The sequence below is a fragment of the Ornithorhynchus anatinus genome, chromosome 9 (genome assembly GCF_004115215.2).
Source record: "Ornithorhynchus anatinus isolate Pmale09 chromosome 9, mOrnAna1.pri.v4, whole genome shotgun sequence".
In the NCBI taxonomy this organism is placed as follows: Eukaryota; Metazoa; Chordata; class Mammalia; order Monotremata; family Ornithorhynchidae; genus Ornithorhynchus; species Ornithorhynchus anatinus.
This window is the reverse complement of record NC_041736.1, coordinates 5,337,706-5,364,669: the sequence shown is the minus strand read 5'-3', so window position 1 is coordinate 5,364,669 and position 26,964 is coordinate 5,337,706. Positions and strand designations below refer to the sequence as shown.

The following is a 26,964-nucleotide window of genomic DNA, read 5'->3' as shown; positions in this document are numbered from 1 at the left end:
CAGGGGCCTGACTTGCCCTCTTATGGATCAGCTGTTTTGAGGGGGAGGGGTTTATGGTATTTGTGAATCTCTACTATGTGTCCAAACACCGTTCTAAGTGCTGGGGTAGGTACCAGATGAGGTTCTGATTTCTTCTCCTTCCTGCTCTGGGTCTCATTTCATGCCCCATTAATGATAATGATGCCACCAGCGATGATGGTAAGAGTTTAGTACAGCATTCTGCACACATTTAGCGCTCAATAAATACGATTGACTGACTGACTGATGCAGGTGACTCCGGACCCAGACCCCGAATGGAGGAACTGACTCTAGGGCCAGTGGCTGGTGTAATGCCACTTCCTCTCTTTCCTCTTCCTCTTGGAACGCCTCAAGAACGCCTCTGGAAGTTGACGAGGGAGGGGAGAGAGAGTGATAAGATGGCAACTTTTAGCAGATTCACAGGAGGAGCCTGAAATGATGGGTTAATTTGGATGATCTGAAGACCTCAGTGGACCCCCCCAGACACCCCTCTGCCTCAGAAAGGAGGGAGGGAGTGTAGCCTGAGAGCTCAGTTATCCCAGGAGCCGGCCTGCGGAGTTCAGCATCACCGGAATCATGACCTCTCGACTATATGCCAAGCAAGCTGGGATGGGGCCCAAAGAGAAACCAGGTTCTACCTTCACTACTAGTCCACGGGGATAACGGCAGCAAGAACAAAGCCGCTCTTCCCCCGCCTCCCTACACTCAAAGACGTTAAGTGGTCATTCCTGCTAGGTGACCTTGGACAATTCACCTAGCTTCTCCACGCCTCAGTTTCCTTTTCTATATAATGGGGATTTAAATACCTGGTCTCCGTCATCCTCAGACCGTGAACACTGCATGGGACAGTATCTAGTCTGATTATTCCGCATTTATCTCGGTGCTTAGCTCAGAGTTCGGCGCATTGTAAGTACTTAAATATTATTATTATTTTTATTTTAATAATTGTCTCCCCCTCTAGTTTGTAAGCTCACTGTGGGCAGGGAATGTATCTTACTCTCCCAAGTACTTAGTACAGTTCTCTGCACATAGTGAACACTCAGTAATGACCACTGATGGTATTATTATCACCCCTAGGGTAGTAGAAGGCAGAGAGAGCACTACACAGTTGATACAACAGATCAGCTTCTGCCATGGATTTCACTTGGACTTTCTTCCACCAATCATTATTTTTAAAAATCTTCTATCCTGCCCTGAGTCTGGGTTTTCCAAAGGTCGGAGTCAGTGTGTAAAAAACAAAACAAAATTTAAAAAACCCTCCAAGTGCTGATGTTTTTTTTCCTAACGTTATTTGTTAAGGGCTTACTGTGTGTCAGGTACCTAATCACCTTGGACACGGCCCATCTCCCACATAGGATTTACAGTCATAATCTCCATTTTACAGATGAGGTAACTGAGGCCAAGAGAAGACTTGCCCGAGGTCTCCCGGCAGACAGATGATTGATTGCACGGTGCTCTGCTCATGGTAAGCGCTCACTAAATAGGATTACACTCTCCATTTTACAGATGAGGTGAATGAGGCGCAGAGAAGTGACTTGCCCGAGGTCACCCAGCAGACAAGCGATTGATTGTACAGTGCTCTGCACACAGTAAGCGCTCAGTAAATACGATCCAATGAATGACTGATGGAAGTGGTGGGGAGGCGGGGGGTTTGGAGTGCTTCTCATTTGGTTCTATCTGTTTGCTCCTGATACTAGCTAGCACATCTGACTCCCTCCCTGTCTCTCCTTTTTCCCCTTTTTCCCCTTTTTCCCAGCAATCCACCAGATCCACCTTCTGCTATAAACAGGACCTGAGCTCCAGCTCCCTCCCTCCAGCTCCCGGGCGCGATGGCCGTCCTTCCGCCACCATCTAGTGGACACATGTGAGCGGGAAGAGCCGGAGCTCTTCTCTTTTTATGATATTCGTTAAGCACTTACTATGTTCCAGGCACTGTACTAAGCAGTGGGGTGGCTAGAAACTAATCAAATTAGGCACAGTCCATGTTCCACATGGGGCTCATTCTTAATCCCTATTTTACGGAGGAGGGAACTGAGAAGCCAAGTGACTCGCCCAAGGTCACGGAGCAGATAAAGTAGAAGAGCTGGAATCGGAACCCAGGCAAGTCACTTCGCTTCTCTGGGCCTCCGGTGTCTCGTCCATAAAATGGGGATTAAAACTGTTGGACAGGGACCGTGTGGGATTAGTCTGTATCTACCCCAGTGCCTGGCACATAGTAAGCACTTAACAAATACCATTTAAAGAAAAAAGTCTCCCTTCTTCTGGGACTTTATCTTTCCAGAATGAAGCCCCCCGGAGTACAAGTGTGAGAAACAGCAATAGAGCACAGGCCTGGGAGTCGGAAAGATCTGGGTTCTAATCCCACTCTGCCATTTGCCCGCTGTGACACCTCGGGCAAGCTACTCCACTTCTCCGGACCTCAGCTCCCTCACCGGTGAAATGGGGATAAAGATCGTGAGCCCCATGTGGGACACGGATTGGGTCCGACCCAATCTGCTTACATCCAACACAGCGCTTAGTAGAGTGCCTGGCACAAAGTAAGTTCTTAACAGATGCCACAATTATTATTATTATTCGGGATCCCTCCACTGGGCTCTGGTGCCCCTCCCAGCCCTCCCTGGGGATCTTTTCACCCTTCATGGTGTCTGGTCTCCACATTCGGGGGGGGGTGGGGCTGGGGTCAGAAGTCCTCCAGGAAGGTACGATTTATCCACCACGGCCCCCGGCGACTTACTTGGTGTTTATTTCACGTTCTGGTAGTAGGTGGAGTTGGATGACCCTCCGCCGCCTCCTCGGATGGCATGGACCGCTGTCAGAGAGGACGCTGGGTAGTGGCCCGGCCGGATCGGCTTGGCTGCAGTGCGAAAAGATGGGGGGGAAGGGGGTGTCAGAGGTCAGTTAGGACCGAGTTGCCTCTTGTAAAGCCCAAGATGTAAAGCCCAAGGATGACGGCCCGCATTCCAAACCCGGTACTTTGTTACCCGAATTCTGAATTCCTCAACGCTTTATTGAAAACTGAAGGAGGCGGTGAGTGAGGCCAGATGGAAAAAAGCATGGGACGGGGAGTCAGGAGACCTGGGTTCTAGTACGGCATCGTCCATGGGATTTATTGAGCGCTTACTCTGCGTAGATCACCGTACTAAGCGCTTGGGAGAGTATATTACAACAGAGTTGGCAGACACGATCCCTGCCCACAACAAGCTTACAATCTAGAGGGGGAGTCAGTTCTAGCACAAACCACTAATCCGCTATGGCATGTTGAGCCCATTGTTGGGCAGGGATTGTCTCTGTTGCCGAAATGTACATTCCAAGCGCTTAGTACAGTGCTCTGCACATAGTAAGCGCTCAATAAATACAATTGAATGAAGGAGCCAATCACTTAAACCGTCTGGACCTCAGTTTCTTTATCAGTAGAATGGGGATAGAGGACCTGCTCTCCCTATTTCTTAGATTGTGAACCTTGTACAGATAGGGACTACCTCAGACCTGATTATCTTCTATCTACCCCAGGGCTTAGCGCTTAGTAAGTGCTTAATAAATACCACGGTGAATAAATGATAAAAATAGCAACAATAATCACTGTGGTATTTTTTTAAGGCTTACTAGATGCTAAGCGCTGTACTAAACACTGAGGCAGATACAAGATTAATTAGGGCCCACGTGGGTCTTGCGGCCTAAATAGGAGGGAGACCAGGTATTGAATCTCCCTTTTGTAGATGAGGTAACTGAGGCGCCGAGATATTATATGACTTGCCCAAGGTCACAAAGCAGGCGAGTGGCAGAGTCAGGATTAGAACCCAGGTCCTCTGGCTCCCAGGCCTGTGCTCTTTCCACCAGGCCAATTGAAAGTGCACATCTACCCGCAATTTCTTTTCCTCTAGCTATTCCCGCAGACGGATGGAGCACTGTCAAAGAGGCTCTTGGGTGTTTGCCAACTCTGCTGTAAACTCCTTGTGGCGGGGATCATGTTTACCAACTCTGCGCTTAGCACGGTGCTCTGCAGTAAATATCCAATAAATATCATTGATGATTGACTGAGATGAAAGGGGCATGGCTGGGGAGGGATCCCCCACCCCGCCCAGGAAACGGCCAATAAAGTGTTCCGGTGCCCCACATGAAGGGGCGAGACTGTTCTGGAAGTAGAGAGACCCACCCAATTCCTGAGTCTTAGTCTCCACGAGGGGAAGGCCTGAAGCCACCGCCAAATCCCAAGATGTCCGGCACCACACCCGTGAGTGTCTACCTCGCAGGGGCCGGGGTCCCCCGCAACCCACACTTACCGATCTGGGCCGAGTGGGCTCTCCTGGCCATGTTCTTGGCCCGCACGGCCTCCTTGATCCGGTCCACTTCCTGCTGGTAGCGCTTGCGGTCCCTCATGGCGTTCTCCTTGGCCTCCTTCAGCGCGCTCTCCAGCGCCTTGACCCTCTCCGCCGTAGCTCGCAGTCTCTTCTCCAGCTTCGGGAGCTCACAGCGAAGATCCGCGTTATCTCGCACCAGCTGCCAGGAGCGTGGGGAAGGAGGGAAAAGCAGGTCGGAAATTACGGGGATATCGGCCTTGCGGACGAGGCGAGGGAGGCAGCGCGGTCTAGTGGAAAGAGCTCGCGACCGGGAGCCCGGAGACCTGAGTTCTAGTCCCAGCTCTGCTCTGTGAGCGGGGGCCAACCACCTCACCTCTCTGGGCCTCTGTTTCCTCACCTTTGGCTCAGGGATGTCAGGAGCCAAAAATTTAGATGATTTATGACCGAGTGCTTTGGAAAAGCACTGACTCTACGCCTGCCCTGATGACTCAAGTCATCGGTTGAAAATTCCCTCGGGAGAAAGATGCTGCCGTCGAGGTGGCTGTGTCGGTGGCAAGAGAGGTGACCGACCCGGAGATCACGGTAGTCGTCCCTCTGAGAGCCAAACTGCAGGATGAACTGCCAAGCCCTCTGCCCAACCCCGTGACTCCCCTGGGCCTGGGCAGCTGGCGGGGCTGCTTTTTTAAAAAAAGCATTTAAGTGCTTACTATGTGCCAGGCACTGTACTAAGCACTGGGATTGATACAAGATAATCAGGTTGGACACAATCCCTGCCCCACACGGGGCTCACAGTCTTAATCCCCATCTTACAGATGAGGTAACTGAAGTCCAGAGAAATGAAGTGACTTGTCCAGGTTCACACAGCGGACAAGTAGCAGAGCCGGAATTAGAACCCAGGTGCTTCTGGGAACGTGGATGGATCTCTGTCCTACCTGTTTATGAACTTTAGTAAGTTGCTCCAGGTTGTTCTCGAGAAAGGAAATTTTTTGTTTCTGGGCAGCACTGCCGCCTCCGTCGTCACTGTCCAGCTCCACGCTCTGCAAAGACGTGGAATAATACTAATTGTGGGATTTGTTGAGCGCTCACTACGGGAGCTTCCTTGTTCGGGAGGGATAGCAGAACTTGGATCAAGAGCCAAAGCGTTGGCCTCGAGCACATGGTTCCTGACCCCCGCCGTCCTCTAGCCCAGGGTGGCATCCCCCAACCCGAGGCACCCAGGAGGCATTTTCCACACTGCATTTTTCCCCATGTTGCCTCCAGTCCCTCCATCCCATTCCAACAGGATGTGCAGAACTCACTTTTTTAACTCTGGTGGTGAGGTCCTGGACAAAGAGTTTGCGAAGGTTGTGAAGGGTCTGCAGTTCCCTGGACTGGAAGAGACATTTTTAAGAAATTCTATTTGAAACACAGGGGAACTAAACGATGCCTAGTTTACTTTCACACTCACACATACACCCTTTCTCTGTCTATCTCTCCTTCTCACCCTCTCTTTCCCTCTCTCTCTCTCTCAAAGTCACTGGAAACTGGAGGTTCTTTTGTCCCTGCTAAAGGAAGCACCCCAAAGAGCATTCTTCTAATCCCTTGTCATTTGACATGATAGCGACATTCCCCTCTTTCCCCATCAAACCTCTCCGCCCTTCCCAGCACCCTCACTCTTCCCCAGAAGACTCAAAGGGGAATTCTTTCTGGCTAGCTTATCCTCAGCCACACACCTATCCAGCCCCTTCTCCAGAGGAGAGACAGAGAGGAGGGAGGCGTGAAGCAGAATTGGATTTGGATGCCTGAAATTAGAGTAGCATCTTTCTGTCATTATGGTGAATTCTTCCTTCCTCATGGTGGAGGCACTGGGTGGTTTGGCTTGCCCTCTCTCTGCCCCGTTGGACTGGCAGTTCCTTGAAGGGAGAACTATGTCTTATCCTGTCTTTTACACACACCCCTGGACCCGAGACAATCTTCACCCCGGGAGGGAGCTCCGTCAGTACCACGGGTTACCCATTAAACCGCTTACATACCACGGTTTCCTCCAATCCCTTCAGGTCTTCTCTTGCTTGCTCTCTCTTATCGTTGAGCAGTCTAAAAAGGAAAGTCAGGAGGGATTCAGAGGGATTCAAAGACAAACTCTAGTATGTAGCGGCCCAAGTTGGAGACAGGCCTCTCAAACCACCCACCTTCCACCCACCATCTCTTGAAATTAGCCCCTCTTTTTTTATGGTATTCGTTAAGCGCCTTTAATGTGCCAGACACTGTATTAAGCTCTGGGGTTGGTACAAGTTAATCAGGTTGGACAGAGTCCATGTCCCACATGGAGTTCACAGTCTTAATCCCCATTTGATGGACGAGCTAAGTGAAGCACAGAGAAGTGAAGTGACTGGCCCAAGGTGACACAGCAGACGAGTGGCGGAGCCAGGATTAGAACCCAGGTCCTTCTGACTCCCAGACTCGTGCTCTATCCAGTAGGCCACACTGCTTCTTGTTGGCCACACCGCGTCTCATATTTATTGAGTGCTTCCTGTGGGGATTAAAACTGTGAGCCCCGTGTGGGACAAAGACTGTCCATCCTGATTATCTTGTGTCTACACCAGCGCTTAGTACAGTGTCCAGCTCATAGTAAGTGCTTAACCGATATAATTTCTTTTAAATCCACTGATTGATTGAGTGATAGGCCTACCTTTTCTCACAGACTCCCATTTATTAGAGTCCCAAACGAAGGAGACTTTGGGTAGCAAACATGAAATGAAGTTGCCCCACTGTCTATATTCAAGGAACCCCGGAAGAACACAATGAAAAAGTCCCTTTTCTACCATCTCCCCGTCTAGACTGTAAGCTCGTTGCGGGCAGGGAATGTGTCTACCAACTCTGTTATTTGTACTCTCCCAAGCGCTTAGTAGAGTGCTCAGCACACAGTAAGCACTCAGTCGATCTACCATTTGTGAGCGTGCTACGTGCAGCCTATCGGGCACAAAGGGGAATTAGTGAAACAGACCCCCTCTCCCCACCCCTCCCCAGCCCCCCTGCCAACTTACATTAGCTTTTCCAACTTCATTTCCCTCTCCTGGTCCTCGATTTTCAACTTGTCGTAATCGGAGCTCAGCTTCTCCTGCTCCAGTTGCAGCTTCTGATTCAGACTGGGAGGATGGAGCGAAAGAGCGGCTGAGTCCACGGACGGGACCGTTCTCCGCCCCCTTGGCCGGCGAACCTCATTCCCTTCCGACCCCCGGGGGCCCGGGCTTCTCGCTGAGCCCCTGGAGCCCCTTGGAGTGAACTCCGCCCTCCAGGCAGAACAAACCACCAACACCGGCCTCCTGGAGTCCCCCCAGAACTCTGGCTTAGGGGGACGAGCACGGGCTTGGGAGTCAGAGGTCGTGGGTTCTAATCCCGGTTCTGCCACTTGTCTGCTGTGTGACCTTGGGGGAGACTCTTAACTTCTCTGTGCTTCAGTTACCTCACCTGTAAAATGGGGATTAAGACCGAGAGCCCCACGCGGGGACAACCTGATTACCTCGTATCTACTCCAGCTCTTAGAACGGTGCTTGGCACATAGTAAGCGCCTAAAAAATACCAAAATACCGAGGCCCCAACTGAAGATCAACGCCCAGTGGCCTTGGGGCCAAACTCAACTCCAGCATCTGGGAAAGAGGACCGGGAGGGGAGGCAGAGGGCTTCCGGGCTTCTCTGAGGGTAGTCACCTGGGTCGCCAGCCTCCTCAGCTCCACCGCCCGCAGTTCGAAGACCTGGGGGTCCCTGGGGGGCTGCCCCTTCCCAGGGGCCCCGGGTGGAAAAGAAGATTCTTCGGCTCTGTCCAGGAGCAAATTGCCAGCTTCCCCCGCCTCCCCAGAGCCCCCGGGCCACGCCTCAGCCCCAACTCACTCGCGGATCTCGTCGATTATCTTCTGCTTGTCCTCGATCTCGTCTCGCAGCCGCAACAGCTGCTTCTGGTGGTTTTCCCGGTGACTCTCCATCTGCTGCTCCAGGGCGTTCTGTTGGCCGAGCATCAAGAAAACACCTGCTTTCGCTGGGTCTGTGGGAGTCTGGGGATGGGGGGGGGCACCCCCAGTGCTGCTTCTCCTACAGTCCACCCCGCTCCGAGAGGCCTAGGTCCCACCGCCGAGACTTGCGGGCCCTGGAACCGTGCTCCCTGTCCCCGGGCCTTTCCCAGATCAGGACCGGTTCTACCTGTGCCGTGAGGAGTCCAGAGTTTTGGGCAAGAGGAAGGGTGTGATGCCCCCACAGAGCAGGCACCCCCCCCCGGCCCCACCCCGACAGACATGTTCGAAAAATTGGCCCATGAAGCAGGAGGACTCTAGTGATGATGGGAAGTGATGATTTTCCAGTCCCTCTCCCGGAGGCCATCTTCCCAACCAAGATGCAAAGGGAATAAACTGACTCTTCCCTCCTGGACGGTGCACTGGGGTCAAGATGGGCCCAGATGCCCCCGCCCAAGTACCTCCCGACCCCCTTCCACCGCCCCGGGGCGGCTACGGTCCAGAGCCCCTCAGACCTTCATCTCCTCTGCATCCTGGAGCCGGGTCAGATGCTCCTTCTCCTTATCTTGGAAGCTGACTTCGTGCATTCTCTCTGCATTATCGGAAAAATCAGGGTGAGATTTTCCCTGAAGCAATCGCTTCTCTGAAGAAAAAGGGGTCTCGTCCCTCCTTCCTACAGGACAGGGCAGAGACCGCCTACCCGGGCAACCAGCCCTGGGACCGCTACCCAGCACAAGTCATTCACTGCCCGGGCACGTCTACCCTTCAGAGATAAGAGTCTGCAGCCTGTTCTCGAACCACGTGGCCTAGTTGGAAGAGCACGGACCTGGGAGTCAGAGGACCCGGGTTCTAATCCTAGCTCTGCCACCGTCCTATGTGACACTTAACTTCTCTGAGCCTCACTCTTCTCATCTGTAAAGTGGGGGATAAAATACCTCCTCTCCGTCCCTCTTAGACTGTGAGTCCTGTGTGGAGCAGGGACTTCGATCTGCACTTAGCGGATAATAATAATAACTATAATTCTGGTATTTGTTAAGCACTTACTGTATGCCAGGCGCTGTACTGAGTGCTGGGGTCGATATAAAGTAATTGGGTTGGATACTGTCCCCGTCCCACATAGGGCTCACGAGCTTAATCCCCATTTTCCAGATGAGGTAACTGAGGCCCGGAGAAGTGAAGCAACTTCCCCAAGCTCACCCAGCAGACAGGTGGCCGAGCTGGGATTAGAAACCAGGTCGTTCTGACTCCCAGGACCGTGCTCTAGTAAATGCTCAATAAATACCGCCATTATTATAAGGGAGAGAGGAGACAGTCCCCCCATCTGTCGGGGGGAGACAGTCCAGCTGGAAAGATTCTGAGCCCAGGTGGCAGAAGACGAATATTTCCTTGCCGGAGGGGTGAGGGGAAAGAGACCGGCTGGAGAGAACCTGGGGACAGATGGTAGGAAAGAATCTTTCTTTGGTTGCCGGGGTGGAGGGGAACGGAGGGGCAGTTGATTTGGGCGAACGCAGGCTCTGGGCTCAATGGGAACCAAAGACAGATGCTAGAAGTGGTCCCCTCCCACCCCCACGGTGGGGTCCCAGGTAGGCCATGCGTCCGGGCGGGGAGGGGTATCAGGGCCCACCGGGAGTCTCTGGGACCCCTCCACCCTGGGCCAGGAGGCTACCTTGGGCGCGCAGTTTGGCCAGTTCTTCGCTGAGCGAGTCCTGAGACTCCTCGAGCTGCCGCCGCTTCTGCTCCATGTTCTGCATGTAGTCCGTCAGAGACTTGATCTTCGCTTCGTGCTGGAGAGGCAGAGGGGACAAGAAGCGGCCTTCTAGGCGCACTCCCTCACTAGAGCGGAAGCTCCCGGCGGGCAGGGAGCCTCTCGAGCTTCCGTCGTCCCCGCCCGAGTACGACGCGCCGCACCCACCGGGCACGCGGTCAATGCCCTCGCTGCGACCGCTGGAGCGGATCGGGGGGTGGGGTGGAGGAGGAAGGGGCCTAGTGTCAGCCGTGCAGGGTGGGGAGGCCCTTCCCCAACCCAGGCCTTCCCCGGGGCAGGGAACGTCCGGCTTCTGTGGAGGAGCAGGCTTCGGGCTCTCCCCGGGGTGGGGTACGCTGTTCTGGCCTTCTTCACACCCCGCTCCTGAACACAGAACTTCAAGGCAGACCTCTCCCTCCCGGACCAGCTAGCCACAGGAAGGGGATCCAGGAGGGACGCACGTCCGATGGGAAGGGAGGGATGGGATCCTCTCTCCGGCCCCTCCCGAGCTGGTCCTCCCCCAAGATTCCCTGAATCGCCGCCTCACCCGCCCCATCCCGTCCTCATCTCCGCACAGGGATCAGCCCCGATCGCTGTCAGCACCGGGAAGCCCAGACCTTCCCCCCTGCCCCCCATCTCCGGAGAGCCCAGGGGCCAGAGGAGGGGGTTGGGAACGGGCAGCGGTACAGACCTGAGAGATGAGGAGCTGGCAAGCGGCCAGCTCCCTCTCGCTGGCGTTCATCTTCCGGTTGGAGTCGATCTGGGCACTCTCCAGCTGTTTGCTCCGGTTCACCAGGGACTTCACCTCCGACTTCATCTTGCTGATGTACAGGCGGGCCATGGTGAACTCCTCTTCGATGACGCCATTCACGTCCGCCAACTGGTCACGGGAGAGGGCGGAAGCCCACCGGCCTGCTTAGGCGGCTTGGCCGGAGTCCCGGGGCCAGGGCCAGGATGCCCGTTCCGCTCCGGGCTAGCTGGGACCCTGCGGGCTGAGTGATTTTCCCCCGAACCACTGGCATTGTCAGTAGGGGTGGGTTTGGAAGAGGCTCAGGCCCAGGTGTCTCCTGTAGCCACAAGGCAAGTCTCCCTTTAATCTCTTGGTCAAGAGGGGCTTCCCGGGGCTGAGTGGTGGGGAGGGGGACAGGGTTGGGGGCTGCCCGCTCCAAAGACCATTTCCACTTGGTTCTTATTACCGCATGTGAGGTAGGAGGAGGCAGGAATAATTATCCCTGTTTCACAGATGAGGAAACTGAGGACCAGAGAGATGAAGTGCTTTGACTGAGGTCACCCAGCAGAAGCAGGGGCAGCTCTGGAGCTAGGACTTTGGTCTCCTGACTCCCTGTCCCATGCCCTTTCCACACTCCATCGGGAATGAGTCCCCCCCCCCCGCCCCAAACTGGGGTGTCCACCTATGACTCAGTGGATAGAGCATCAGCCTGGAGTCAGAAGGACCTGGGTTCTAATCCCCGCTCCACTACATGTCTTCTGTGTGACCCTGGGCAAGTCACTTCACTTCTGTATCTCATCTGTAAAATGGGGATAAGAGTGTGAGCCCCCTGTGGGACAGGGACGGTGTCCAACCCGATTAACTTACATCTATCCCAGCGTTTAGAACAGTGTCTGGCACAAAGTAAATGCTTAACAAGTACCATAATAATTACTGTTATTTTTATTATTATTACTATTAATTAGAGGCAACTGTCCATCCTAGTCAGTTTCATCATTCATCGGCCTGGATGCAGAGGACTGGACCAGATGACCTCTCCAGGCCCACCAACTGTATTAGACTCTCCCAAGGGCTTAGTACAGTGCTCCGCACAGAGTAAGCGCTCCCAAAATGCCACTGATTGATTGACTGGGGGTTTCTACGAGAAGACAATCCCACCCTCAGGCTGGAGAAAATCCCACCCGTTGCTCTGCAGCTATAGCCTTCCCAGGATGCAGACAAACCAGAGGGTCCCAGTCACGGAAATCCTGACTTCACACCTTTCCCCCACCCCTTCCCTACTCTTTAGGAAACTCAGGGCAGAGGGACCAGCTCCTCGGAGAGAACCCAGCCTGCCACAGCAAACCCGGATTCTGGAATCTTCTCTAGTTCCACTGGCCAGATGATTTCCCTGTCCCTTTTTCTGTTTTATATCTTATTTGTTAAGCACTTACTATGTACTAGGCACCATTCTAAGCGCTGGGGTTGACACAAGCTAATTAAGTTGGATACAGTCCCTGTCCCCCAGGGGACTCACAATCTTAATTCTTATTTTACAGATGAGGACACTGAGGCACAGAGAAGTGAAATGACTTGCCCAAGATCACACAACAGGCAAGCGGTGGAGCTGGGATTAGAATCCAGATCTTTCTCACTCCCAGGCCCATGGTCTATCCTGTAGGACTCGCTGTCTACCGCCCAGACTGTCCTGACTACAAACCTGCGCTAGCGGAGAGATTCCCGGTCTGGGAGTCAGTAGACCAGGGTTCTAATCCGGGCCCGCTGTGTGACCTTGGGCAAGTCACTTTACCTTTCTGGGTCTCAGTTTCCTCTTCTGTAGAATGGGGCAGAGCCCCCTGGTTCCCCCTCCTTCTCAGAAAAACCAACCCCGAGCAGGAAAGGGATCGTGTCGGACTGGATTATCTCGTGCTGGGACCCCAGCACTTGGCACAGCGCTCGGCGCTCAATCAACACCGAAACGGTGCCGGGGGAAGAGGCGTCTTACCGTCTTCACGTCGTTGGTGCCGATGATCCCCCCGATCTCCCCCAGGTCCTTGAGCAGCAGGTTCAAGATTTCCGTGGCACGCTTCCTCTGGTGGCTGCTGAGCTCCTGCAGCTGGCTCAGCTCCCTCTGCGTGGCCGTCAAGGTGGTCTGCAGAGAGAGTTCGCCTCCGGAGTTAAGCGGGCCGCTCCTCGGACTATCCCGGACGAAACTGGAGTTTCAGAGGCTTATTCTGCGACGGCCAGACCTCTGCCCTCCATTAAACCAGAACCTCCTCATGGGCAGGCTCTGCGGCTCTTCCTTCTGCTGGACTTCTGCAAACACGCGGTGCAGTGCTTTGCTCTTAATAAGGGGCTTTTCGATCATATTGATGCCTGTCTCCTTGTTTTGTTTCGTTGTCTGTCTCTCCCCTTCTAGGTTGTGAGCCCGTTGTTGGGTAGGGATTATCTATCTGTTGCCAAATTGTACTTTCCAAGGGCTTAGTACAGTGCTCTGCACACAGTGAGCGCTCCATAAATACGACTGAATGAATGAACGAATGATATCATTACCGCTCCTACTTTTAGAAGACAAAATAAAGGCTTTGCCCCTGTCTACCTAGAAAGGCCTGGATGATCTTTAGTTTGGCTTCAGGATTGGAAGCTCCTTGAGGAGAGGAATGGCGTCTACCCATTCTGTCGTACTTTCCCAAGCGCTTAGTATGGTGCTCTGCACACAGTAAGAGCTTCATAAATACCACCGAGGTCCTTTCTGAGCAAAACCAGGGCGACTGTGTTTAGACAAATCCACCCCTCCTGTCAGGGGAGCACAGTTTGTCCACTGGCACCTGCCCGGATTCGGGGCTCCGATCATTGCGTCTCTAAACTTTATTCTCCCAGTGAATCTGGCCCTTTTCATCCCACTCCCCAGACAACTCCCCTGATGTCTTTCCCACTCCAACCCGGTCCATGCACTCCCCTCCTCTAATACCAACCTTCTCACTGTGACTCGATCTCATCTCTCGCCACCAACCCCTCACTCACATTCTCTCCGGCCTGGAACTCCCTCCGCCTTTATATCTGACCGACCATCACTCTCCCTACCTTTGAAGTCCTATGTCGATCATACCCCCTCCAGGAAGTCTTCCCTGATTAACCCCTCTCCTCTCTACGCTGATCTCCCTCCCTTAGGTCTGTTTACCCCACTTCCACGGCACTTTGATACACCACCTTCTACTTTGTCGTTTCCTGTAAATTATTTTAATACCCGTCTCTTCTGAGGGTGGAGACCACATCTACTTTCTCGAATGAACTCTCCCAAGCTCTCAGAACAACACTCAGCTCACAATAAGTGCTCATCGAATCGACGAACCGATCAACGGTGGTGAGTGCTCACTGTGTGCAGAGCACTGGACTAACTAAGCCCTTGGGAGAATACAGTACAGCGGTATTCCCCACCCAGGAGGGGCACAGAGTCTAGATGGAGAGACGGACATTAAAACAAATTATGGATATGTACGGAAGTGCTGTGGGGTGAATGTCAAGTGCTCAAAGGGTACCTATCCAAGCGTCTGAGCTACACAGAGTAAATACCGCTGACTTATCGAATGACTTGAGTTTTGTCGAAGGGGAATGCTGAAAGGGTGCCTCAAAACTATGCATCAAACCTCGCGGTGTGAAATGTGTTAGAAACAGCCGTCAGAAAGGACCTGAACGGCTTCTGAGTAGATCTGAACAAAATGCGGATAATTACCAAAATGTCAACGGACTTAAATTCTCCTCCCGGCTCTAGCTTCCCTGCTCTGGGACCACAGACAAGTCACTTAACTTCTCTAGCCCTGGGTTTCCTCCTCTGTAAAATGGGCATAAGATCCCCACACTCTTTCCCTCTTAGACTGTGACACCCCTGCAGCATAGGGACTGTGTTTGATCTGATGTCTTACATCAACCCCAGTGTTCAGTTAGGTGCTTGGCACATAGGAAACAAGAAATACCACAATTATTATTAATAAGTAATGAATCCGCCGCTGGTTAAGAGCTCCTTGGGTGGTGTTCTAAGGGGATGAGGTAGGGTTGAGGGGGGGCTCTAGACCATAAACTCACTGTTGTCAGGGAATGTGTCTGTTCAAGTGCTTAGTATAGTGTTTTGCACACAGTAAGTGCTCAGTAAATATGACTGAACCTAATTGAATTGAACTAGAATACCCAACTAGCTCCCTCACTTTACTGGAAGTGACTCTGAGTTTTGGCAGGGAGGGTTGGGTTTTGTTTTTTTTTTTATGGTGTCTGTTAAGCACTTACTATGTGCAGGCACTGAACTAAGCACTGGGGCAGATAAAAGCTAATCAGTTTGGACACAGTCCACCTCCAAGTCACAGTCATAATCCCTATTATACGGATGAGGGAAGAGAGGCATAGAGAAATGAGGTGACTTGCCCAAAGTCACACGGCCGACCGATGGTATTTCCCGGCCAAGCCCCCGGAGCCGGCACCCCCAGCGACCTTGGGAATTCCTCCTGGAGGGAGGAAGAGGGAGCCTCCCTGTCCCCGTCACTGTCCTCCGGCCCGCTCCGTGAATACCCCTGCCCCGACCGGCAGCCGGGGAGGGAGCCGCCAGTCCAGCGGAAGCCAGGCCCCCCCGGTGACCGTTCCGGTGGCCCTCCCAGCCCACGATGGAGGGCGGAGCGAGGCTCACCGTCTTCTGCGCCAGCTCGTCGGCCAGCTGCTCGCTGGTGCGGGCCTTGTCCTCCACCTCTTGCGACTTCTGGTCGTAGTTGACGGCCAGCTCCTCCAGGGCCTGCAGCACCTCCTTCACCTCATCCTTGGCCGCCTCGTTCTCCATCTGCAGGCGGCTCAGCTCCTCCTGGATCTTCTCGTAGTCTCGCCGCGTGGACGCCAGCAGCTGAAACGCAGGCCCCCATTGTCTCCACGTCAGGGGGTCGGGCTCTCCTGGGGGCCGGGGTGGGGTGGACGGGCTCTGCCTGGGGGAAGGGGGATGGACTCTGACCAGAGAAGGGGGGGACGTGGGCTCAATCCTGACCAAAAGCATTGCCCAAGATGCAGGGGAAGGTTGGCCTAACATCCTACCTTGCATGGCAGCCTCCCAACTCAGAGAGCAAGACCACCCCGCCTACTTGGGGAAGGGTCCCGAACACAGGGCTGTTTCAGGGGTACCCAAGCTCGCCCGAGGGGGCCAGGGCCCAAAGCTCCGAAGCCCAGGGCAAGCCGGACCACCGCTCCCTCACCTCGTCCTGATCCAACATCTGTTGCTTGAGCTTCTCGGCCAGCTGGCTCTGCTGGTTAATTTCATCATCCTGAAATGAACAATCCATCATTAACTGGCTAAGGAGTCCCCTTCATTCATTCACTCAATCATATTTATTGAGCACTTACTGTGTGCAGAACATTGTACCAAGCGCTTGGGAGAGTAGAATACAACAATAAACAGACACATTCCCTGACCGCTACGAGCTTATAGTCTAGAGGAGGGGAGACAGATATTAATACAAATAAAAACAATTACAGCATAGGTACATGAGTGCCGTGGGGCAAGAACCAAGGAAGCAAGTCAGGGAGATGCAGAAGAGAGTGGGAAGACAGGAAAGGAGGGGCTTAGGCTGGGAAGGCCACTTGGAGGCTCCCCAATTAGGCTGTGAGCCCGTCAGTGGGCAGGGATGGTCTCTATCTGTTGCCGAATTGCACATTCCAAGCGCTTAGTACGGTGCTCTGCACATAGTAAGCGCTCAATAAATACTATTGAATGAGTGAATGCCACCAGCTGAACCCGGCAGAATTTTCCTGGGAGCCTCCGATTTCTTAAAGAAATAGAAAGATATTCACTGGGACACCCACCAGGCCCGTGCTAGTCAAGAAAAGCCAGGTGAGCCGGGGCCAGTCCAGCGTGGCTCAAGTGGCTAGAGTATGGGCCTGGGAGTCAGAAGGACTTGGGTTCTAATCCCAGTTCCGCCACTTGCCTGCTGGGTAACTCTGGGCAAGTCACATAATTCTCTGTGCCTCTGTTTCCTCATCTGTAAAAGGGGGATTAAGTTACCCATCCTTCCTTCCCTTTGGACTATGAGCCCCACGTAGCACACGGACTGTGTCTGATCTCATTGTACTGTATCTACTCCACACCCTATACGCAACACTTATAGGACCCCAGACAGGACTTGAGGATATCGGTTGCTGTTTTTTTTTCTTTTTAATGGTATTTGGTAAGCCTTACTACGTTCCAGGCACTGTACTAAGCGCTGGGGTAGATACGAGCTAATCGGGTGGATGCAGTCCCTGTCCCACCTATATAGGGCTCACGGCCTTAACTCCCATTTCATAGATGAGGTAACTGAGGCGCAGGTTCCCAGCCGCGGACACCACTGGTCCGGCCGGAGTGGTCCCAAGACTCCCTTTCTCCTACCCGGACCCTCGGCCACCCGCCACAGACCTTATCGTCCAGCTGCCTGTACAGGCAGGTGATCTCCTCGTCGAACTTCTGCTTCTCCTCGGCGGAAACTCCGGCCGCGGCGGGTGCGATGTTGTCGATGACGGGAGTATTGTCGCAGGGCTCCAGGTTCTTCTGATCCTTGGCGCTGATCTGCTCGTTCTCAGGCACAGACTCCCCTGGAAGACAAGAGCGGCGGGAGAGGGCTGTGAGCGACAACCCGCCGGATTCAGTAGTGACGATTATCGTCCCTAAGAGCTTACTATGAGGTCTAAGCGCTGGGGTAGATACAAGATAGTTGGGTTGGATACAGTCCCTGTCCTACATAGGGCTCACGGTAAGAGCCCGGGCTTGGGAGTCAGGGGACGTGGGTTCTAATTCCCACTCCGCCACTTATCTGCTGTGTGACCTCGGCGAGTCACTTAACTTCTCTGTGCCTTAGTAACCTAATCCGTAAAATAGCCATTAAGACTGTGAGCCTCAGGTGGGACAACCTGATTATGTGCTCGGCACATAGTAAGCCCTTAACGAATACCATTATTATTGTTATTAATCCTCATTTTACAGGTGAGGGAACTGAGGGCCAGGGAAGTTAAGTGAGTTGCTCGAGGTCACACGGCAGACAAGTGGCGGATCCTGGATTAGAACCCACGACCTTCTGACTCTCAGGCCTGTGCTCTATCCACTAGGCCATGCTGCTTCTCTGTCCAATTCAATCCTATCCAATCAGCTCCTCCCCCTGGTCCCTTTCCAGGGGCCCAAACAATAGGAGATCGCTGGTTGACTCAGTCATTCAATCACATAAGTGACACAGTCCATGTCCCATATGGAGCTCCCCAACTTAACCCCCATTTTACAGATAGCATATCTGAGACATAGAGAATCTGAGTGACTCGCCCAAGGTCACCCATTCATTCATTCAATAGTATTTATTGAGCGCTTACTATGTGCAGAGCACAGTACTAAGCGCTTGGAGTGTACAGATCGGCAACAGAGACAGTCCCTGCCCACTGACAGGCTTACACCCAGCAGACGAGTGGCGGAGCCGGGGTTAGAACCCGGGTCCTTCCGACTCCCAGGCCTGTGCTCTATCCACCAGGCCACGCTTCTCCGGGGCGACGGGGCCGCGGACTGAAAAGACCTAAAATTCCTTCATTCAGTAGTATTTATTGAGCGCTTACTATGTGCAGAGCACTGTACTAAGCGCTTGGAATGTACGATTCGGCAACAGATAGAGACAATCCCTGCCCATTGACAGGCTTACAGTCTGATCGGGGGAGACAGATAAAAACGTGACCACTTGGTAGCCAATATAAATAAAAATTAAATATTTTAATAGGGAGGTAAGTGGTAAATATGATTCTTAATTATACAAAAACTAAAGACTAGGATTTTTGTCTCAAGAACTCATCATCATCACTGGAAGTGGGGCACACAGTTCTGACGTCTCAAAAATGGTCATTTCCTCAGGTATTGGCCCCGGGGGTACAGTGAATTTCTTTTCATTATCAAAAAGTATTCGTTTAAATAATACATTTAAGCGCGAAGTTCTGTGTTCAGAAATAGAAGGCACATAACTTTCACTTGGTTCCTCCAAAGATCTTGTGGCCTCTGCTGAAGACAGAATCCTGTTCCATCTGGATGGATTGTGGTTCTGACCCAACAAATCATGCCACGAGCGGTCCCCAGAACCGAAGCGATCAGCTTGAACGAGCACGCTAATCACTGGGCCACCAGTGGGTCCGACACCATCTGAAATGCCAGATTCCACTGTCCTGCCTTTTTCCGACCATCTTGCTGGCCTGTTAGCCCTTTTAAGCCCGCCTCCTCCCAGTCCCCTTTCCGCCCTAAAATCCCTGCCCCCTTCCCATCTCCCGCGCTCACGACGACAGGTTGGTACCTCGGAATCAGATGCTTGGAAAGCACGGCTAAGGCTGCCTACCCCTCCCCTGCCTTTGGCTCCTGCTCGAAGGCTACTTCCTGGCCCACAGCCTCCCCTTGCTCCCACCTTAGGCAGCCGGGACGAGGGATAGGGAAGAGCAACCTGAGGCACAGGGAAAGAACCTGAAGAAAAGACAGAGCTGCCTCACCCCGGAGGTAAAGCTCAACTCCGACAGGGGTCGGAGACCGAACGGGAGTAGCCAAGTGCTGCTGAAATCTCCTAGTTACGCCACACGGTTCCTCACGTTCCCCGTTCCACTAGCAGCGATGGACCCATCGAAAGGCTAAAAGCCTCCAATCAGTGAGTGGCCAAAGGTAGCCTCGATTAAGGTATTTGTAAGGCATGGGCCAAGCACTACGTTAAGCACTGGGGTGGATACAGATAATCGGGTTGGACGCGGTCCATGTTCCAGATGGGACTCACAGCCTGGGGAGGAGGGAAGAGGATTTAAACCCCACATGTGGAACTGAGGCACAGAGAATGAAGTGACTAGCCAAAGGTCACACAGCAGAGACGTGGTAGAGCCAGGATTAGAACCCAGGTCCTCAGGATTAGACTCCCAGGCCCGGGCTCTTTTCACTGGGCCTCGCCGCTTCTGACATAGCCTTGCCAGTAGTCATTCACCCACAGTGAGTGACATTTTCTGTAGTATTTGCTAACCATAAATTCAATTTGATCGTATTTATTGGGTGCCTACTACGTGCAGAGCACTGTATTAAGTCATCAGTCACTCACAGTGAGTGACATTTTCTGTAGGATTTGCTATCCATAAATTCAATTCAATCGTAATTATTGAGTGCTTACTTTGCGCAGAGCCCTGTACTAAGCGCTTGGGCGAGTACAGTACAATAAACAAACAGACACATTCCCTGCCCATAACGGGCTTCCAGTCTAGAGGAGGCAAAATATGTTGGAAGGCGGAGGTGAGAGCGGAGGACAATAAGGAAGACGGGGAAATCGGGAAATGCCTTGTTTGCTGTTAACATCACTGACAGGGTTCAGGAGAGTCCAGCGCTTAGTATAAAATAATTGACAAGGTTCAGGAGAGCCCAGCTCTTAGTAGAGTGCCTGGTACGTCGTAAGCGCTTAACAATCCCAGTCTCCCCATTGGCTCTCTAAAATATTTCTACTCAAATCCCTCCTCCCGGCCGCTTTTCGAAAACCCTCCATTCCTTACCATTTCTCCACCTGTTCAGCTCCATCTCCAGATACTGGATAACATTCTTCAGACTCTTGTTCTTGTCCTTCTCTTTCTCGTATTTCTTCTTCCACTCTTCCGCCGTCAGTTCCAGGTTCACAGAGACGGTGTTCTTGATCGTCTTGGCTCTGCAGTCACCAAAGGCATAAATGCACCAGGCATAAATGCCCCCAGCCATCCATCAACTGGTGGTACTTATTGAGTGCCTACAGTGCAGATCTCTGGATCGAGGCCTTGAGAAGCAGGGTGGACTCGTGTCTAATTTTTTTTAATGTTAAGTGCTTACTCTGCGCCGGGCACTGTGCTAAATTCTGGGGTAGATCCAAGCTAATCAGGTTGACACAGTCCCTGTCCCACATGGGGCTCACAATCTTAATCTCCATTTTACAGGTGAGGGAACTGAGCCACAGAGAATTGAAGTGAGTTGCCCAGGGTTACACAGCAGAGAAGTGGCGGAGTCCGGAGTAGAACCCAGGTCCTTCTGACTCCCAGGCCGGTGCTCTGACCACTAGACCATGCTGCTTCTTGATCGACAGACCCATTTGAAGTCACGCTACCCCAAACCCAGGAGGCACTAGGGCTATACGGAGGCCATCTCCGTGACCCACGTCCTCCCGGCGGACCCACCTCTGCCCAAACATCAGCGTGGACTTGGTTTCGGCCTCATTGAAGACGGAGGGCGAACAGCATATGACGATCGTCGTCCTGCAGTTCCCGCCCAGAGAGTCCTGAAGGATTCGGGTCATCTTACTGTCTCTGTAGGGAACGTGAGTTTTCTATTCAAGGGAGAGAAAAAGGAAGGGAAGGGAGGGGAAGAAAAGGATGGTCAAACAATTCACTGAAATCCCGGTGCAACCATCAGAGATTGCCCGTGACTGACAGGCTGGAATTGGTAGACTGCGACCCCCTGGGGGACAGAGACTGGCCACCCTGATGATCTCGTATCTATCCAGAGAACCAGGGTGGCCCAGTGGAAAGAGCACAGGCCTGGGAGTCAGAAGGACAGGGGTTCTAATCCTGGCTGTGTTCCTCGTCTGTTGGGTGACCCTGGGTAAGTCACTTCACTTCTTTGGGTCTCATTTACCTCATCTGTAAAGTGGAGAGTAAGACTGTGAGCCTGTGTGAAACAGGGACTGTGGTCGACCTCATTTGTTTGTATTCACCGCCGAGCTTAGTACAGTGCTTGGCACGTAGCATTTGCTTTAAAAAACCCACTATTATTATTGTTATTATTATACCAGAGCTTAGTACAGTGCTTGGCACATAGTGGAGGTGTTCACTTGGGGCTCTACAAAGACTTGGGAGACCTCCAGTTTTCGTGGTCCCTTAAATGTGGCCTTTCTTCACGCCGCAGAGCGGACGCAAATGGAGGGTGTCCTCGGGCATCAAACGACAAGGTTGATATTTCTGCACTCAGCCCTTTCTGGCAACTTGCTAGAGCTGGGGGAGAGGAAGCAGCGTGGCCCAGTGGATGGAGCCTGGGCCTGGGAGGCAGAGAACCTGGGTTCCTGCCACGTGTCTGCTGGGTGACCTTGGACACGTCACTTCACTTCTCGTTGCCTCATCTGTGAAACGGGGATTAATACTGTGAGCTCCGTACGGGATATGGACGGTATCCCACCTGATACCCGTACCTACCCCAGAGCTTAGTACGGTGCCTGGCACATAGTAAACGCTTACTGAAAAAAATAAAAATAAAAATCCCGGCAATGCCACTTGCCCGCCGGATGACCTGGGGCAAGTCATTTAGCTTCCCTGGACCTCATGTTCCTCATCTGTGAAAAATGGGAGGGAAAGATCTGTTCTCCCTCCCCGCTTGGACAGCGAGCCCTACGTTAGACCGGGAACTGTGTCTGACCTGATTATCGCATAACCATCCCAGCACTTAGCACGTAGTAAGCACTGAATAAATACCACAGTGGCTATTATTATTACTGTGAATAAGAGAACAGCCCAGTCAGGAGGACTGGATCACGCGGGACCAGAGCAACGTACCGTTCCTTCTGCTAACGCCGAGATCACGTTGCCCAGGGCAGACAAGGACTTATTGATGTTTTTGGCTTCGTCCAGAACCGCGCCCTCAGCTCCCGTTTTGCTGACCTGGTAGGGGGGACCAGAAGCCCGTCAGATTCACCCCAGAGAGGAAGCTTGAGGAGAGATAATGATGTCAGAGACGGAAGAGGAAGCGAGGAGGCACCATCTTGGTATGGGACTGACAGCAGAACCCAGCACCATTTCCGCTCTTGGCTCAGGCGGAAGAACACCCGGACCCAGAAACCGGGGGATCGTCTTGCCCTGGGGACATGGAGACCCCAGGAGGGACCTCCAAACACAGGGTCTCTCAAGCCCACGGAATCCGGAAAGCAACCTCCAGCTTCCCCGGAGACAGATCTGCCTGATGGAGTCCCATACAATGCAGCGTGAAGGGAAGCAGTGCGGCTTAATGGATAAAGCTAGGGAGTCAGCAGGACCTGGGTTCTAATCCCGGCACCGCCACTTGTCGGCTGTGTGACTTTGGCAAGTCACTTCACTGTCTGTGCCTCAGTTCCTCATCTGTAAAATGGGGATTGAGACTGTGAGCCCCACATGGGACAAGAACTGTGTCCAACCTGATTTGCTTGTTTCTACCCCAACTCTTAGTACAGTGCCTGGCACATAGGGAGCGCTTAACAAATACCATAATCAACATCATCATCATTAGCATCCAGACCTAGACCACCCGAACTTAGGAAGACCTACTCCAGCAGTTTCGTATTCAAACTCTGCTTTCCAAACAGGAGTGAGATTGACTCGTTTAGACTGTGAGCCAGTTATTGGGCAGGGATTGTCTCTATCTGTTGCCGGACTGTACATTCCAAGCGCTTAGTACAGTGCTCTGCACATAGTAAGCGCTCCATAAAAACTATTGAATGAATGAATGAATGAATGCCTCCTTTTTGGGAAGCAGTGTGACCACAGGACAGGGAGTCAGAAGATCCGAGTTCTGTTCCCCGCTGTACCACTGGCCTGCTGTGTGACGTGGGGCAGGTGACTTAACCCTTCTGAGCCTCAGTTTCCTCATCTGAAATGAGGATAAGATACCACCCCCCTCGCTCTTGGAACCTGAGCCCCCAAAGGGACAGGGACGGTGTCTGATCCTGTACCCACCCCAGCACCGAGCACAGTGCCCGGCACGAAGTAAAGCACTTAAGCAAAACCAGGTCTGTAATTCTTGTGTCCCTTGTCTCAGCCAACATCCCACGGATGAAATCTCACAAAGCTTCAGAATGAGGGGGCCGAGAGATGGGATGATGGGGGCCTAATACCTTCTCGCTCCCCGCCAGGTCAACCAGGTAGAGCTTGCCGCTCAGCTTCTTCTCCGTTTCGACGTTCTCTTGTTTGATGTTGATCAGGAAGATACTGTGGCTCCTAGAACTGTGTTCGTTCATATCTACGAGGAACCCGATTTACACGTGAGAACCACGTCCGGACTCCAGGTCTTCCCGGGCCCGGTTAAGCCAACCCTCCTTCCCCCGCCACCCCTCCGTCCGCTACAACCAGCAGCGTTTTGGGGCGCAGTGCTCTGGGGCGCTTCGGGCGGGGCCACGACCGGGGACTTACTCGTCACGGCCACGTGGCGGTTGGCCTTCCCTTCGTCGATGACGTCCATGACTTCCTCGGGGCTGGACACGAACCGCTCCGTGCAGCCCTGGGGAACGGTAAACTCGGGGTCAACGCCGCCCCGCCTTGATCCGGCAGAACGTTCGTCCTAACGCTTTCCAGCGCTCCCTCTCCGGACACGGTCGGGGGAGGGCCACCGGGGGCCGGTGGCAAAGACAAATCAAGATTCCGCTTTCACTGGGTCCCTTGGGAACGCCGCCAGATGAACTGAGGGCCTCAAACATTTCTGTTTTCCTCAGAACGTAAGCCCGGGAGACGGGTCGGGGGTCGGCTCTGGGATCCTCCTGGAGGCCTGAGACCCTGTAGGCCCCAAACCCCTCCACCCGGAAGTCTGAAAACCTTTCCTCCAAGAGACCTGAATGTGACTACGGTCTTGCTGACGTTTTTAGGTCACCCAGAGCCAAGCTATCGACAGACCACTGGCTCCCTCCTGGGCTTTGGTGCTCGCTGCTGGTCACGGGCACCGATAAGCCAGGCCACAGGCCGATGCGGAACCTGGATACTGCAAGGTGGAACGGAGAAAGCGTCTCCACTGCACTCAGGTCCCTCTTCGGCGGCGAGGTCACTTTGAAAATGGGTATCTGGGGGCTTCTAATGCTAGGCAAGATACTCAGAGAAGCAGCGTGGAAGTCTAGAGACCCGGGTTCTAATTCCAGCTCCGCCACTCGACCTTTGTGTGACCTTGGGCAAGTCACTTAACCTCTCTGGGCTTCAGTTTCCTCATCTGATAAATGGGGATTCAGTACCTGTTCTCTCTCCCCCTTGAAAGTCCCATGCGGGACAAGGACTGTATCTGATCTGATTGTATTTTATCTCCCAAGCGGTCAGCACAGCGCTTGGCAAATGGTAAGCACTTAAACGATACCACAGTTACTATGATTACTCCAACCAGGATTCAGACTCCCCGCTGCCCAAGCAAGTGTCCCCCGTACCTTCACAAAGGGGACTCTGTTCTTGTCCTCGTGCACTGCCAGGTTCGTCTTGGACACTACAAGCAGGGTCACAGGAGAAGTGAATGAAACCAACACTAAATCTATTAAAATAGGACACGACATCACCCGACTTCTTTTCGCCTTAGCCAGACTCCTGCTATGCGCATCCAGGAAGCCCGACTGAGACCCCTCCCCGAGGAGGCTTGAGACCCCTGCCCCAGGAAGCCTGAGACCCCTCCTCCAGGAGACCTCTGAATGTGACTACCTTCTTTCTGATGCTTTAAGGTCACCCAGAACTGAATTATTGCATTAGTTGAAGCCACACACCTCTAAACTGTAGGTTCCCCGTGGGCAGGGAACGAGTCCACCAACTCTGTCAGATTGTCCTCTCCCAAGCACTTAGTACAGTGCTCTGCACATAGTAAGTGTTCAGTAAATACCACTGATTGATCTCATCCTTAGCAAGACCAGTCAGAAACCCTGTGGAGTTAGGGCCCTTTAACGCCGACTCAGTGTCTAGAATCGGGTCGTATTTATTGAGCGCTTATTGTATGCGGAGGATGGTACTAACCGCTTGGGAGAGTGCCCTATAACAGAACGGGTAGACACGCTCCCTGCACACGAGGACCGTAGTCTAGAGGAGTCAGATAGCGGTCTTCCAAGACCTAGACCTCCGTTAGGGGGTTGGCGGCGGTCCAGCTGAGGACGGCCCCAGAGGGAGGGTCCCCGGGCTTCCGGCAGTGGTCCCCATAAAGGCCGCGCGTCCCGCTCTCTCACCGTCAAGCAGGTCCCGGATTTTGTCCAGGTAGATCTCAAAGTAGGACACCTAATTCAGAACAGAAGGCCGGGGTCAGGGCCACGCGGATCATGGTTCCGAACCGTTTCCATCTGTCACCCGCGGTGGGGCCCTAAATAGAAGGCTAGGACTCTACCGCGATGTATCCGCCGGCCCCAGGACTTAACACGCTGCTTAGTACATAGTAAGCACTGACCGACGAGGGCCGGGCCACTGTACGGGCCAGACGCCGAACGGAGGGAGCTGATTCGGGGGAGGATTGTGGCCTGAGTCCGCCGTCCCCCCCCAGAACCCATCCCCTCAGGGCCGCGCAGTGCTCACCTTGATGTGGAACTCCAGGTTTTCATCCATGGAGTAGATGTGGTCGAAGATGTCGTGTGCGATCCTCGGTATGATGCCCATGAGCTGGTGGTCGTGCAGCTTCCCCTGTGGACACAGCACGGATCCAAGGAAATCGGAAGACGCTGCAAGGAGGCGCCCGCCAACGTTCCTGTGTGCGTGGGTGGAGGGATTGGGGTTGATGTGTGGGGGAACGTGGTGTGTCCGTGTGTGTGTGCTTGTATGTGGTGTACATGGGAAGGTGTGAGGAGTGGCCTAAAAATAATAATAATAATTATGATTTTTGTTAAGCACTTACCATGTGCCAGGCACTGTTCTAATCGCTGGGGTAGATACAAAGTAGTCGGGTTGTCCCACGTGGGGCTCACAGTCTCAATTCCCATTTTACAGGTAACCGAGGCACAGAGAAGTTAAGTGACTGGCCCAAAGTCACACGGTTGACAAGCGGCGGAGCGGGGATTAGAACCCACGACCTCTGGCTCCCAAGCCCAGGCTCTTTCTGCTAAGCCACTCTGCTTCTCGTGTATGTGTGGTGTGTGTGGCGTGAATGTGTGCTGTGGCAGGGGGTGTTTGTCAGTGTAGGTAAGCGCTCATATTTATTGAGCGCTTACTATAGGCAGAGCACTGTACTAAGAGCTTGGGAAAGAATAATACAACAATATAACAGATACATTCCCTGTCCACAACATGCTTACAGTCCAGAGGGGGAGACAGACATTAATAAAAATAAATGAAATAGATATGGACGTAAGAAAGATATGTACATGTGTCCTTTGTGGGCATGTGTGACATATGTGACTACCCCGCGGGGAGCCTTCTCCATCTCTCTGTCTCTGTCTCTCAGATGTTTGGTGCACTAAGGGAATCTGGAGAGCAGCCACTGCTCCCCTGGGATCTGTTTGATCCCAAAAGACACATCTGCCGGAC

General features: G+C 53.1%; 1 protein-coding gene across 2 annotated transcripts in view; it reads right to left on the bottom strand.

Moving 5' to 3' along the window:
- The window catches only part of KIF5C (kinesin family member 5C), a 59,354-nt gene that overhangs the window by 9,184 nt on the left and 23,206 nt on the right, over positions 1 to 26,964 (bottom strand). For both annotated transcript variants that reach the window (XM_029072168.2, XM_029072167.2), the window contains exons 4-25: positions 26,020 to 26,124; positions 25,680 to 25,728; positions 24,903 to 24,958; positions 23,911 to 23,998; positions 23,616 to 23,740; positions 22,306 to 22,410; positions 20,938 to 21,086; positions 20,290 to 20,438; positions 17,174 to 17,349; positions 15,978 to 16,046; positions 15,428 to 15,634; positions 12,758 to 12,904; positions 10,735 to 10,923; positions 9,966 to 10,083; positions 8,815 to 8,891; positions 8,184 to 8,293; positions 7,340 to 7,441; positions 6,329 to 6,389; positions 5,615 to 5,686; positions 5,249 to 5,353; positions 4,299 to 4,515; positions 2,753 to 2,872 (exon numbers count right to left, since the gene is read on the bottom strand). In XM_029072168.2, the coding sequence (XP_028928001.1) occupies positions 2,760 to 2,872; positions 4,299 to 4,515; positions 5,249 to 5,353; positions 5,615 to 5,686; positions 6,329 to 6,389; positions 7,340 to 7,441; positions 8,184 to 8,293; positions 8,815 to 8,891; positions 9,966 to 10,083; positions 10,735 to 10,923; positions 12,758 to 12,904; positions 15,428 to 15,634; positions 15,978 to 16,046; positions 17,174 to 17,349; positions 20,290 to 20,438; positions 20,938 to 21,086; positions 22,306 to 22,410; positions 23,616 to 23,740; positions 23,911 to 23,998; positions 24,903 to 24,958; positions 25,680 to 25,728; positions 26,020 to 26,124 (2,589 nt within the window). In that variant the 3' untranslated portion in view covers positions 2,753 to 2,759. The remainder of the gene's footprint in view (positions 1 to 2,752; positions 2,873 to 4,298; positions 4,516 to 5,248; positions 5,354 to 5,614; positions 5,687 to 6,328; positions 6,390 to 7,339; positions 7,442 to 8,183; positions 8,294 to 8,814; positions 8,892 to 9,965; positions 10,084 to 10,734; positions 10,924 to 12,757; positions 12,905 to 15,427; positions 15,635 to 15,977; positions 16,047 to 17,173; positions 17,350 to 20,289; positions 20,439 to 20,937; positions 21,087 to 22,305; positions 22,411 to 23,615; positions 23,741 to 23,910; positions 23,999 to 24,902; positions 24,959 to 25,679; positions 25,729 to 26,019; positions 26,125 to 26,964) is intronic.